The 14,132-nt window shown below is 47.8% G+C and overlaps 1 protein-coding gene across 1 annotated transcript in view; it reads right to left on the bottom strand.

Moving 5' to 3' along the window:
• Positions 1 to 3,811: 3,811 nt before the first annotated feature.
• The window catches only part of GALNS (galactosamine (N-acetyl)-6-sulfatase), a 47,233-nt gene continuing 36,912 nt past the window's right edge, over positions 3,812 to 14,132 (bottom strand). The window contains exons 13-14 of the mRNA XM_065640997.1: positions 10,055 to 10,172; positions 3,812 to 6,432 (exon numbers count right to left, since the gene is read on the bottom strand). Of these exons, the coding sequence (XP_065497069.1) occupies positions 6,346 to 6,432; positions 10,055 to 10,172 (205 nt within the window). The 3' untranslated portion in view covers positions 3,812 to 6,345. The remainder of the gene's footprint in view (positions 6,433 to 10,054; positions 10,173 to 14,132) is intronic.

The following is a 14,132-nucleotide window of genomic DNA, read 5'->3' on the forward strand; positions in this document are numbered from 1 at the left end:
CTCTAACAGCTGTTCCAGCGAAGCAAACACAGCCGAAGGACACAGCCTTCCACTGGAACAGGAGCTTCACAACACCCTCGCTCCCTCAGATGAGCTGGAAGGGTTTCTCCTGTAACCTTCCCAACCATGATACTGGACAATGAGCTATTCCAGCAACTCCCCCTCTTCCTGGCAGATGGGAGTGATGGAATTTACCTGCCTACCCGTGGAAACAAGCAGGAGCTGAGAAAGGGCTCTCCTGCCTCCATGCAAACAGCAGGCAGCCTTCTGCCTCTCACTAGGGGAGGATCCGACAGCTGGGATCTTCATCACACCTTTGTTTGTGACCCTCCTACATAATCACCACCAGTACCAGCAGAAGACACCAGTGTATTTTTCTTGAGGCTGAGCGAGGTTCCCAGGCCCCTTGTGCCCAGACGAACCAGCAGGTCTCACCAGGACGAGATGTTCACGGCTCCCACCGGTCCCTTTGCGCCCAGCAGCCGGGTGAAGAAGCATCTGCAGGGATCCGTCCTCTGATGTGGGATCAGGCCCTTCAGACACCGTCAGTTCTGCCAGGAAAAGCGTAAAGGTTACACCAAATCGGACTTCCAGTGATTCAGCTGCCAGAAATTATGCCGCATGCCAGCTCAGGTTCAAAAACCAACATTTCTCAGATCTCTGTCAGAACTTCACCTCATTAATCCTCCCTTTCAAAGGATATGAATCGCACCTACCAGTACAGACTGGTTTGTAACATCCAAAGTAAATTAATTTTCCCTGTAATTGTTCAACCTTTTGAACAACAGCGCTGACTCCTACTGCAATTTCCATCTGAAAAGAACTTTCCTAGGGCGCATCTCCAAATGTGATGTCAAAGGACTTGGGCTCTGGAATATCACCGGGGAGGTGTCTCGACATCCGCTGGTGGCTCGGAGATTTAGGGCTGTTCTGTGTCACCGCCGCGGCTCTGGACACGAGCACCGGGGGACACTATGGTCCTGTGGTCCCAGGACACTGGCTTTGCCCCTCTTTTGGACACGGAAGTAATCAGTGACGTAAAAGGGCTTGGAGATCCTGATATGAGAGATATTATTAACCTGTGAACATAAAAACCGGGGGTACAAAATCTTGTGGGTTAACTCTAATCAGCTTAACCAGGCAATGAGAAGAGCTGCGCTGAGTGTGGAAGTTTCTGTTCCACTAAGGATTTTAAAACTTCAGTGTGAAGCGGAACAAAGTGCTCAAAATTTCAACATACCCCACGAGGGGAAACGAGAACTAAAATTTCCTTTCAAATCCACTGGAACGTTTCAATTTCAGCTTTAGAAATGCATGCACTTTAAACCCATTTAAAAAAAAAAAGACGAATTTGACATATCTTATTTCAACAGCAGAAGAATGCAGTTCCCCAGCCAGCTCCCTGGGCTGGCGACCGAAGCGTCCGTACCAAGTAACGAGGGAGCTTTGTCCCCCAAAAGAGAGGTGAAGGCACCACGAACCAGCACCCAGCGCCCAACCCAGCAGCTCCTGGGTGCAGCGGCTGGATCAGGCCCTGGGAGGAGACACCAAACTCCCGCTCTGGCCGAGCCGGGAGGGGATTTAAAACCCGATCCAGAACGGATGGATTTGGCACGCGTTCCTCGCTGCTGGCCAGCGGGCCCATGGGCTTTTCAGCCCCCGTATCCCTTCTAGATGGGAATCGCGCTACCAACCGACATATCGCCCAGGAGGGTGTTAAGTGACTCCGGGAGGGACAAAGGCATAAAGAGCTGCCAGACTCGAGATGTTGGATGGCAGAGGGTTTGGTTTTTTTTTTTCACTGCAAAGAGACCACAGGCTTTTGGCTAGGGATCCACCTTTATTGCGGATTTTTATAATCCCAACTAGGCTTCAAGCAACAACAAAACTCTAAATGGTGGAAGGGGATATAAAGAAAACAGGCAAACCGAGTATTTTCTTGGTGGTTAAAGCAGCCAGTTTCCAAAGGCAAAAAAAATAAAAAAGAACCTAAAATGGGATTTCAGTTCTTCCCTTACAACTGTTCTTAAAAACTAATGGTTTAACTCAAGAGGCACCGCTGTGTTGCTTTCTGAAAACCTCACCTCAAATACTACAGAAAACAAAAGCAAAAGTCTATTTCCAAGTATTATAACTGAAAATAAAACTATTGTAACTGAAAACAAAATGGAAAATAAGCCACTCTATCTGCAAAAGAGTGATCTGGACACCAAACCAGCACTCGGGGGAACTCTGGGAGAGAAAAAGTGGATGCAGATTGTGAAGTTTCCCAGTGCTGAGGACAACAGTGAGATCTCTGGGGGGTTATTTCTCATCTGGCTCTGCTGGTGACTCCGCGGACAATAAAGCACCTCCCAGCGCCACCTTCCCCCCGAGCCCCGCATCAAACCCTTCTCACCTTCCAAAGGTCCTGCAGCTGCTGAAATTATTTTGCACGGTGACTGCAAAGATGTCCTCACTGGGAAAAAAGTATTCTCCAGTCTTCAGGAGATCCTCATCTCATCCGCTTTGCTTTATGTGGAACCAGACGGTTTTTGGAAGCTGGTCACCATGTTTGGGAAAGGCTCGACTCACCAGGTACGGGCATCCAGGCGGCAGCGACTGTCCCGAGTTCAACAGCTTTGTCCTTGGTGATATTATTTCCAGTTTCTTTAGGAAAAGCCGCTGTCATCCTCAGCACTTGCCTGAAAACTCAGTCCCCAGACAGTGTGTAACATTTTATTAGCAAATATGCAGGTATCGCTTGCTCTCATTCTGAACTTGCCCAATTTTCACGTTTAATACTGTGTTTGTCAGCTTCCCATTCAAGGCGCAGAGGTGTGTTATCTTCCATCGTCGCACTCAATGCCGTTTCCAGGGCATTAACCTCAGCTCTAAGTGTTCGGAATTGATCTTTCTCATTTCCAATTCCAGTGCTCAGATCCCCAAATTGTTGGTCCACAGAGGCTAATTTGCCACCGAAATAATCCATTTGTCGCTGCAGGATTTTAAATCAAGGCTCCAATTTTTGCAGCTATAGACTGGGAATGCAGTAGGACTTTTTTCCACGATTATTAGTTACATCCATTTCAGGAGCTTCTCTGCATGGAGGGTCAGATGATAACGCAGCCTCGGGGGCAGAGCAGGGAGACTCGAAAGGCTCAGCTAGTTGGAAATTAAAGGCAAGAAGAAATTCCTTGGACTTTAAGCACAAGTGGATATTAAGCTTGTAGCAGATATTTAAATATAAGAAAGGAATATCACACAGACACGGTCTTAGACAGACATTGTCATTCCTTTCGCTTGTATGTGTTGAGAAAAGAAACCACCAACAAACCAGATTCATGCTGTGGGTCCCCGAGCGACCAGTAAACCCCAGTAGCCCCACTCCTGCCCATCGCTATCGCTCACACAACCCCAGGCAGGTCCCGCAGCAGCTCTTGCAAAGCCAACACCTGCCCCAGTACAGCCAGTTCCTCAAACCGGGCAAGAATTACCCGGCCCAGCTTCAGCTCGGAGGCTCGGGACGATTATTAAGGGCGATGCACGTCTGTGTTTTGTGATCCGAGGGCGGTTTGGAGCTGGGGCCGTGCTGGCGGCCGCAGCCTCCGGCCACATCCATCCTGGTCCCCACAGCAGGCTCGGAATTGCACTCGGGCAGCTGCGTGGGCTGGGAAATCAATCCACGTTAAAAATAATACAGGGAAAACAAAACAAGTTATTTTTAACCCAGGTCAGTCCCGTGATCTGGAAGGCGTATCTGTGAGACTGCCCCAGAGCAAGGTGTTATTCGGTTGTTTTACAGGTGCGCACAGACGAATCGTAGAACGCATTTCTGATAAATTAGTTTATTTTTCTTCATTAGTTCTTTATCTCACAACTTTAAAATATGTACATCTTTGGGAAAGGCATTGATTTAAAATCCTCCTTAGTTATCCAGCTGTAAAACTATTATTCAAATTTAAAGCAGTAGCTTCTTCAAACTAAGCTTTGATCTTTTCTAATAAAGGGACATGAAGCAGATAATAAATGGACATGAAGTCAACTCACTTATAGCAGCCAGCTTTCTAGTGCGAAGTTTACATCCAGAATTTATGCACAGAGAGATTATTTCAATGAGGAATGAGGACTTTGTGTGCTGGGTAACCAGACAAACACCGGGTGCACTGAGAACAGGATGGCTTGTCCAAGCAAGAGGGGAAAAGCAAGATTTTCAAACCTGCAAGCTGTGAAAGAGTGAAGGACGAAGCGGCAGGCGGGGGACACGGGGCAGCCCGTGCGCTCACGACGTGCATTCTACAGATGCTAAGAGCTGAGAAACGTGTCTGGGCTGGTGCCGAGCTGCTGAGCTGCCACCCTGCGATGTGACCTCTCAATAAGCAGGACGCAGAAAGACAAAGCACCGTTACAATTCGCAGCAGGCGCGTTCATCGCGATCCGAGAGCTGACGAGGGTTTTCAGGGAGTTGCAGCGCTGGACTCCCTCCGCTGGTGGTATCTTCATCTGCTGGTATTCGTGGACTGCAGGGCTCTGAACAATTCTGGATGACAGAAGCACTAAAGCTGAGGTGGACAACACCCAGAAAATAGGAAGTTATTGATTTTTGTCTGGTCTCCTGGGCTGATGGATGCACACGACTGCTGCAAGTCCTGACTGAAGAACAGGCTGATCAGAATCTCCCAAGACTTGAGCTATCCCCACTATGTCAAAACAAGGAGAAATGTTATGGATGAACTGGAAATGCTTTGGTATACTGGAAGGACAATTAGGAACATTGTAAGGCAGCTCGGACTATCAACGAGCACCATTTGCAGACGTGCAGAGAGATGCAGAGGCTCTGCCAGCCGATGAAATGTTGGCTGTGACTCCTGACAGGTGGAACAGTAAGAGCCAACTCAAATGCTGTTCTTATTACAGTCTTACAGGATTATCCAGCTTCATGAGATATACACTAGCAATTACTGAGGAGGGGATTACAGGTGGCATAAACCATGGGAACGGAGAGAAGGAGAACGTTTGGGATGAGGGGAGGGTAAGAAGCAGCCAAGCAGCCCGGAGCAGCAGCACAGCACAGACACAGAGCAGAGCTCTCAGCCCGTCTCAAACCAGCCCCGAGCTTTCCTTGGGAAAGAAGAAGGGCTGTTTACAGGTACAGAGCACCTCGATTTTTCCCAATGCAGCACCACACCATGCAGAGAGGGCACGTGTACTTATAAAATCCCGGAGGGGTGGAAGCGGGGCTGTCGGTGGTGCAAACAGCACATTCAGTGTTGTTCTAGCTGCTCCCCTGAAACCTCAGAGTAACTTTGCTCAGTTTTGTTCCAGACATGTTTTTTAGCCATAGCGAAGGGTGTGAAACAAGCTGAAAGGCAGATGAGAAATTTGCAATGTGAAATTGTGCGAAGGATCGGCATTTACCGTGAACTCTGTTTAAAGAAGTGCTACACCCAGACTGTGGAAAGTTTGCACAAGGAGAATTCCTCAGAGAGTGTATGCTGGAAACAGGGTCAAGAGTTAACGTCTGATGTAAACGGGCATTTCTGAGCCTGCAGTTGGCTGGGCCCAGATCATGAGACTAGAAGCGTGACTTAAACCATATTTGGACTCGGGTTTTTGGAAATGAAGAAAACCCTTTAAATTAACAACTGACCCCCAGTGCCCTAAGAATATCCTGCACACCATCGATAAGGCAATACTTACACAAACACTATCTTCAGATTTTTTCATACCATTACCTAGGGAATGTTTGCAGCTCCAGATAGAAGGAAGGGAGGGTGGGAGCACTCACTTGCACCCAGCGATGCACAGCAGTGGTCTGGGCCATACAGCTGCACCCAGTGCTCACAAGCTTACAAAGAAAAGAAAAATAAGTCAGTGTTCAAAGAGTTCACAATGGAAATCAAATGTTAAACCAACAAGTGACAGGCAAGCAAAACAAGGGCAGCTTGAGCAAGGTTTTCTGGCGGCTCTGAGTTTCCTGAACAGTTCCCCATGGCTGCTGCTGGGGCATCCGAATGAGCAATGATTTGAGAGGGCAGGTTGGGTGGAAGAAGGAAGAGGAATGGTACGTCCACGGCGTTTCTGGGGCGGTGGCAGAGTTGTGGTTGTCCAGAGAGCTTTTACAGTTGAAAGAGTCTTCACTGAGAAGTTACCATTTACGGAAACAACTGAAACAACAGAGGAGTCCAGGCTAAACCCTGAGCACTAGCAATATAAACACTGGCCCTTTTGGAAGAGCAAATGATGATATCATAGATACATCACACCCTTTCTGTGTAAATAGGAGTGCCGACATGAGAAGACATGCTTTGTAAACCCTATGTCCGGCTGGTTATAGCTTCTCCATGTAGCTCTGAGCTGCGGAGATCAGTGAGGCCAAAAGCACTTCTTAGGATCAGGCTTGGGTGCTTTCAGGCACTTCCCCAGCTTCTCACAGCCCGGCGGAGACCAGTTCTGTTAAAAACAAACACAAAATACACACAAAAATTATTCATACCATGTTATCTGCTAAGCCCTGTACCGTAACCAACCCCTTTTGACTCTCACAAAGACGCTCTTGTGTCCTGCGTGAAAAATGAAACCCCTCTTGCAGCTGACGCTCCTGGGCTCATCAACTTCCCAACTCCAAACACTACTCAAAAAAAAGCTTTGGGAAAGAGTAGAACTCGTTCTGCAGCAGAAGATTCCCTCTCCTGGGATACTGCAGTGTCTCCTGTGCAAATGCAGTTTGCTGGGACTCTGGTGACCGTCCCCTCTTTCCTGTAGTAGAATGGAGCAAGCAGACCATGAAACCCCTAACTCTCCTTGCATCCAGAAAAAGAGTTATTGTTCTTAGCACCAAGATATCCATGCACCTTGTTGAGGAAACAAGCAAAAAGGAACAGAAGGCCAAGGGTGTGAGAGAGATAAGAACACCCATGTTTTAATGAGCATTTTGATGGGTGAATTCATGAACAGATGGTGTAGGAGGCATTTATGAGGCAACTACTCCAGTGCATGCAGACCAAAAATATTAGTATTTGCCTCTCTTGTTTCCATGTTTCTTGAACTACCTTCCTCCAACATGTGCACAACAGAGAAAGGACATCAGCAGGGAAACCCATGGCAAACCGCATCTTCCAAAGGAATTAAGGGAGGAAGGAATTTGGATTTAAACTTCTTCAGTTTCATGGAGTTTTGTCATTTTAAATTCCGGACTGCAGCAATGTGAACGGTCACAGTTCCCATTCTGCCTTCAAAAAGCTTTTGTGTTCATTCTCTGTCTCTCCCTCTGTCCAGGTCTGTCCGTGCATGGGAGGTTCCTGCTGGCACCTATTAAACGTCAGTTCAGCTCTGACCTTTCATTTTACTAATTTTTATCCTTCAAGTCATTTATGTTTTCTTGGAATTGAATTCCTATAGAGTAAAAGAAAAGCTTAACCCCAGAAAAAATGCCAGAGCAGGTTTCTATTCCATAGAGCTGACAACAGATGGCAGTGAGACACCAGCTATGGCTGCAGAGGGAGCGGAGCAGAGGGGACCTTTGGTGGAAGGCACCGCACGAAGGGCTCCGGACGCTTTAAGAACAATCAATGCTGTTTTCTAAATCAGTTTCATCAATTTTAACATGCACAACCACCGCTGGAAATTTCAGATGCCTCCAAAGAAACAAATGAAATAGTTGTTCTTTTGGAAAAAAAAAAAAAACAACAACAACCCCAACGAATCGTATTTGCTTTAGTCTCACGGTTCAAGTCAGCTTTCCTGGACCGAGCTTAAGCATGAGACCCCTGAGGACACCGTGTGCGTTGCGAGTTAAACATGCAGACAAGCCAGCGCGGTTCCACTGCAGGGAGCAATTTCTCCTGTGCTTCCACAGGAGGAAAACGCAGCAGAACAGGCTCGGCAGGAGCTTCGTCCTCGCTGCTGGCAGGACTGACCACAGATGAGCCAGCAAATCCTTCCCAGCTCGGGAGGGCCGATGCTGCTGCACTTACAGCAATCACAGAATCACAGGATGTCAGGAATTGGAAGGGACCTCAAAAGCTCACCCAGTGCAACCCCCCGCCGGAGCAGGAACACCCAGCTGAGGTTACACAGGAAGGTGTCCAGGCGGGTTGGAATGTCTGCAGAGAAGGAGACTCCACAACCCCCTGGGCAGCCTGGGCCAGGCTCTGGTGCCCTCACTGGGAAGAAGTTTTTTCTCATATTTAAGTGGAACCTCCTGTGTTCCAGTTTGCACCCATTGCCCCTTGTCCTACCACTGGTTGTCACCGAGAAGAGCCTGGCTCCATCCTCCTGACACTCACTCTTTGACTACAGCAGCTACAAAAAGATCCCTCTGCTTTGCTTATGTGTAAGTAAAGGCAATTCTTCTCCTCTGTCCCAGAAAGGATATTAAATGCCCATAGCAAATAAACAGGTGACAGAATTGAGAAGGCAGTGTTAGGCTTAGTATTAGTAGGTGATACTTATCTCTCAGCATCCCCAAGAGACAGATTTAGGGCCCAATCAACCCCAGCAATACTATCACTCCAAAATGATCTGGATATCTTCATCTCTGGTCTCAAAAGGCGATAATTTGGTGCCTGTTTATTTTGGTTTTGTGACCATGTAACTAGCCTGTTAGGATGTTACACAGAATAGAAAACTCATAATGTAAAAAAGTTTCCTGCTGGGATTTGAACATTTCTCCTGGGATCAGAAGACCCCTCCAGCCCACCAGGAAGGCTTTTCTGCCTCAGATGTCCTGAATGGTGTGGCCTGAGCTTGGCCAAGCGTTGGAGCCCAGCCTGGGCAGGCACCACGAGGCTTTGCCATTGCCCAAGCAGCAGCCCATGGTCTGCAAAACGTCTCCCCAGCTGAGCCAGAACAAGGCACGCTCGGGGGGAACAGCCCCCAAACAGGGGCCTGGGTACGGGGTGGAGTCCGGGACCCCCAGTCCAGCCGTTTTTCCACCATGCGACCCAAAGACACTATTTGTTGACAAACAAGGATAGCAGATGTGTTCCCAGCACCTAAACACGCTACACCAGGGTAGTCACAGAACGGGGGACTATTCTGACAGTTTATGAACCAGTTTTGGAGCCGGAGCCAGCACGGAAGAAATGCTTTTCCAGTGCAGGCCTTTGGCAGCAGCCAGGCACTGGGGAGAGCGTCTGAACCCAAAAGATCCCAGAGGAACACAGAACAGTGTTTATTAAGGGAAAAGTTGAATAATGAAAGCAAACAAGACTGAAACAATGGTCCTTCAAATCTTTTTCCTACTTAACATCCAAAAATAAAAAGATGCGACAAAGCTGAAAAAGATCTTTGCCTTCTTACTAAGAAGACACAGTTCCACATTTTGTACTTTTCTGGCTGGCTGGGGACAGACCCTAAGCAGCAGGTACTGACTGCTTCGGAAGATTATTTCAGCATCAGAAAGATTTCGCCTGTTACTGTTTTGTGTCAGTCTATAGGCACATCCCCTCAGACGACACAAACTCTTGTCATCTGACAACTTTAACTCCTACAAACTACGCAGTTCCTTTCCCAGGTTCTCAACAATCCAAGCAGCATTTGACAGGAAAGCCAAACTGTGACTTCCCAATGTGCAATTTGAAGCAGAAAATAGAATTGAAAATGTTTGTCATGTTTCAAGTCATAAAGGCTTTGGAAAAGTCAAGCGTGAGTGGAACTGGGGGAGACTGAGCAAGACCAAAGATACCCACATCACTGGCAAAAGAGCCACTGTCCCAGTCCCACCACTTACAACACAGAGAACTTTTGAGATTTGCAGAAGGATTAGAAAGGAGAAGAAAGATCTACAGCCGTAGATACTGTGGTATCTCTAAGGAAGGAAGCCACAGAGTTTATCACAGTATGTTGTGAGACTTCCCAGACCTAACCCCGCTCCGCACGAGCCTTCCTATGCTGCTGCGTTCCGCAGGTAACAAACAGCCCTCTCCACCACACAACAGCCCAACAGCCCTGTAACAGGGGAGCATTCAGCTCTTCTCCATCCCTTCCCAGCATCAGGTGACATTTTAAAAGCCTTTACAAAACATATTTTAAGCTAAGGGTTCTCAAACGTACATGTACTTTAAGCACTCACCATGACAGCCTTGTCGCACACGTTAAGCTGCGGCTCCCCCGGCACCATCGTCGCTTTGTGCTGCTGGACAACGACCGATATTCGCTCCATGATCCTTTGGTATTCATCGCTGGTAAAGCTAGAACGGGAAGAAAATGCAAGAGTTCTTAGTGGTGCATCATGCACAGCATCATTACAGTGTCCACATCACTGAGCTATGTCAGAAGACTCTTCCTGGGCCACAGCGAAGGAGAAGGAAGCATGTGGGCTGACAGAGTCCAGCCTGGCTGGATACGGCTGATATGCTGCAAGCTTGAGCTGATTGCCAAGGAGGAAGGGTGGCATGTGCCAAGAAGGTGCTTCTGGGGTTGTCCTCGAGCTGTGCCTTAAACAATTACCACGAGAGACACCCTAGGTACAGGACAGACACCTTGCCAGACGCGTTAGTACAGAAAGTTTGCCCAGGCAATCCTTGTGGTGTGTCACACGAGGTCGCCCAGCTCTCCGCGCATTCGTCCTCCACTCCTTCTGCTGCTTTTCTGAAGCACGTGCATCACATGGAGGTGTTTATTGTAGGGAAAGAAAGGTAATGTCAATACTTTGTTTTTCAAGGGTGTTCTCAAGCTAAGCACTTCAAGTACAACCGTTGGCTAGTAAAACTTCACAGTCACCAAATAAGATGAACTAATATTATGCAAACAGGAAGATGGAGAAGAATAGAAGCGACTTGTCCAAGACAAGAATACCTCGCCATTTCGCAACATCCACCCCGGGGTTCTGCCCCATCTACATTCTTCCATTACAGCTTTATTATTCCAAGCTGGGACCCATCTGTCATGCTCCAAGCCCTCATACCAGGTTATAAATTACCAGATTTTTATCCACCCAATTACTCCAGTAGGTACTTGTTTAAGTGGTTCAGGGTGTACTTCACTAATACTTCAAGTACCTCTAAAATGGAGGATTACTACCCAATGATCTCATTTTGTCCATCACGTTAAGAGTCACTTAAAAAACAGAGAGCGGCAAATTGCTTCTGAAGATAAAAGAAACAATGCAGCTTGGTCCTGACCTCAGGCTCCCTTTGCTTACAGTCCAAGCTGGCCACCAGCCCCACGCTCCGGCTAATTTCCTTCTTTGAAAAACAATCCCATTTCGAAGCCCAGTAATGTGCCAACAGTTTCCAGTAAACCCTATAAATATCACATCTCGGCAACCATCCAGAGAGAAGCTGATTGTGGGGATGGGCCTGAGCTTTGCTGATAGAGAAGCGGAAGGGAATTGGAAATGACAAGCTTGAGCAAACTAATCTGTTGCTCTCACACCCAGTGGCCACGTCCTGGTGGAGAGGACGTGGCCGGGACCGGCTGGGGGATCTGTGGGACCACCCTGACATCCAGATGGTTCTTGCAAAGCTCCCAAATTTGTTCCTCTCCCCACACATCCCACCTTAGCGCTCACAGCTCCTTCCTCCAAAACCAGAGGGAGCGGCAGCAGTTTGGGAGCTGCCACAGACCACCGCAGACTCCCAGCCCGATGAGGACACTCGAGGCAGAAATCACTGAGCTCAGCCGGTGTCACATCCCGGTGGCACAAGGGCCCTTCGGTTTGGAGAGATTTTATCTGGAAACCTCCTGGTCCTATTTCAAGTGCACAGGATTGCCAGCCCGGCAGCGTGCTTGAAAAAAAAAAAAAAAAAATCAAACCAGTTTTGAAGAGAGGGTTTAAAGCTAACCTGTGTTGACATGCAGAGGAGAGCACGCATGGGAAGGGCTGCACACAAAGAGAAAACGCTGCAGAGACAAACAGACTGCGGGAGTTCGCCTGAAACCACAGGCGAGTACCAGGGATGCACACGGCGTGTCGGACGTCTGAGCTGGACACGGCATGAAATGGGGGAGCCAGAAATATTTCAAAGCCGACATACGCAGTGATGGAAAGAGAGGGGAAACACAGCTTAGGGAGACGCGTGTATTTCAGTGTTTCAGGTTTCTAATGCACCTATTGTGCCAGGATTTGAAAGCTCTTCCAAGAGCTAATCACACTTTATTAAGATCCTCATATTAAGGATTAATATGAATTAATACATATTTTAATCAATTGTTAGAGTCTAACAGATACTCTAGATATCAAATCATTTCATGCCTCCTACTGCTGCTCTTGTAACTATCTAATGTGTTTATGTCTGTCACACACTTACGTCATCTCTCCAGCATTGAAGATCTTTCGGAAGTGGACCCATAAGATAAAATGTTGCTGCTAACTAATTAAGCTCCACAGCATCTTTGCAAATATTTAAGTGCTAAAGAGATAGCCCAATTTCATCCATCCCAACGGCTTTTCATACATAGGGTTCCAAATTAGCTATAATCTGGACAGACCAGCGGAAAACACAGCTGTGGTCTGGATGAGAGATAAACAACATTTTGTCATGACTGCTGCTTTTTGCTCCAAATATGCCAGTCCCGCTGCAATGAAAAAAATCTTTTTGCTATAATCTTAACTGCTGCACTTATCCACAGCATTGTTGCTCATTAGCAGCCTAAGACACTTGAATGCCGCAGTATAACAAAGTAAGCTCGAGTCATTTAAATCATCTTCTTGCTTTAATTCCCACGTTCAGGACACTCATGGCCTTTTCAGCAAGCTCAGCAGCAACGGGAAATCTTGGCCTAACCTCAGCTCCTGGTGTTTCTGAACTGCTCTCCCCCGCAGCTTCTACACTTTCAGATTATTTCAGCATTTAGCACAGGCTGAACGATTTCCCTAAAGCGTGATAGAAACGGCTTGGCGCACAGAAAAGACTCGCACTTCTCACGTAAGTACAAAGCTGGCTAAAGCTAAAGACCATGTATAGATTATGCTCCAAGTCATACCGCTAACCTATAAACCTTGTCTCAGTAGGGCTTAACATGCTTTTCAGCTGGCTCAACCTGTTGACGTTAGCTTAAAACATATCCGATTGCAGCTGTCTTCCTTGCGGTGAAGTACACGACAGTGACGGACCCCGCGTGCTATAAGGTGTCACTCAATGCTGCAAGATCATGACGGATCGTCTTCAGGTTCCTCAATTAAGCACATGAACTATCTTCCTCATCCGGCCGCGTATCAAGTCTCCGTGCATAGCAGGGGACGGTGATGCCTGCGATGGCACCAGCCCCGGGGCTGGCACTGGTGACAAACTAGAGTCAGGCAAAGCAGCACCGCGCTGGGGGTTGGTTTTCCTGCCTTGCCCCCATTCCTTGCTCCGACCAGCTCCGGTTTTGCTCAGACAGACCTGTTTAGCTCCACAAAGCGCTCCGAATCCAAAATCCACGCAGCGGTTTGTAAAGCATTTGCTGACTGCGTACCGGGGGCTAAAACTGTCTCCGGCCCTATGCAAGAAGTGCATTTTGAGACAAAATCTGCAAGAGAAGAGTGCCTTTACTCTGTATGTAGGATGGAGATAATTACTTCATGGTAATCAGTCTGAATCATTAATGGAGTGCAGAGACTCTCTTACACGATGGAGTCCCGTCATTTCCCTGAATGTGTATGCAGGACTGGGCTGCGAGAGCTGGGTTTGCTACATTCTCTTTTCCAAATAAAAAAAAAAAAGATGATATTATCTATACAGGTGTTTGGGCATTATTGTGTGCATGAAGATGCAGAGCTCACTGCCCCTGGGACATGCAGCATCTTGTATTCCAGTTCAACAGTCCTGCCGAAGGAGAGCTGGGAATAGCACGGGAAGAACGAGCGGGTGAGCAGGTGGTGTTGTGAGGAGTTTGCTAAAAGAGATCCCCCGGCGTACACGAAATTATTCCACGCTCAGAATGAGCAAACGGAGTGGACAAAGTCCAGGGTCATTACACTAATTGACACTTTACCTCCGGGAAGTCTCGGGAGAGCCAATCAGGGCTGGATTGTGAGCGCCGGGTCCCAGGCACAGGTGTGGCCTCTGCTTCCTTCATTTAGTGTAATTGCGCCTTGGCAATCTGCTCCCATCTCCTCCCCGGCCAAACAGCCCCGTGGAACCTGCTCTGCCGTTAACCCCCCTATGCCCTGCGCTGAAATTCAGGTTTGGAAGGAGGGTTTGCCCATGTTTTCGGTGTTAGAG

Source organism: Caloenas nicobarica, chromosome 9, assembly GCF_036013445.1.
Source record: "Caloenas nicobarica isolate bCalNic1 chromosome 9, bCalNic1.hap1, whole genome shotgun sequence".
NCBI lineage: Eukaryota > Metazoa > Chordata > Aves > Columbiformes > Columbidae > Caloenas > Caloenas nicobarica.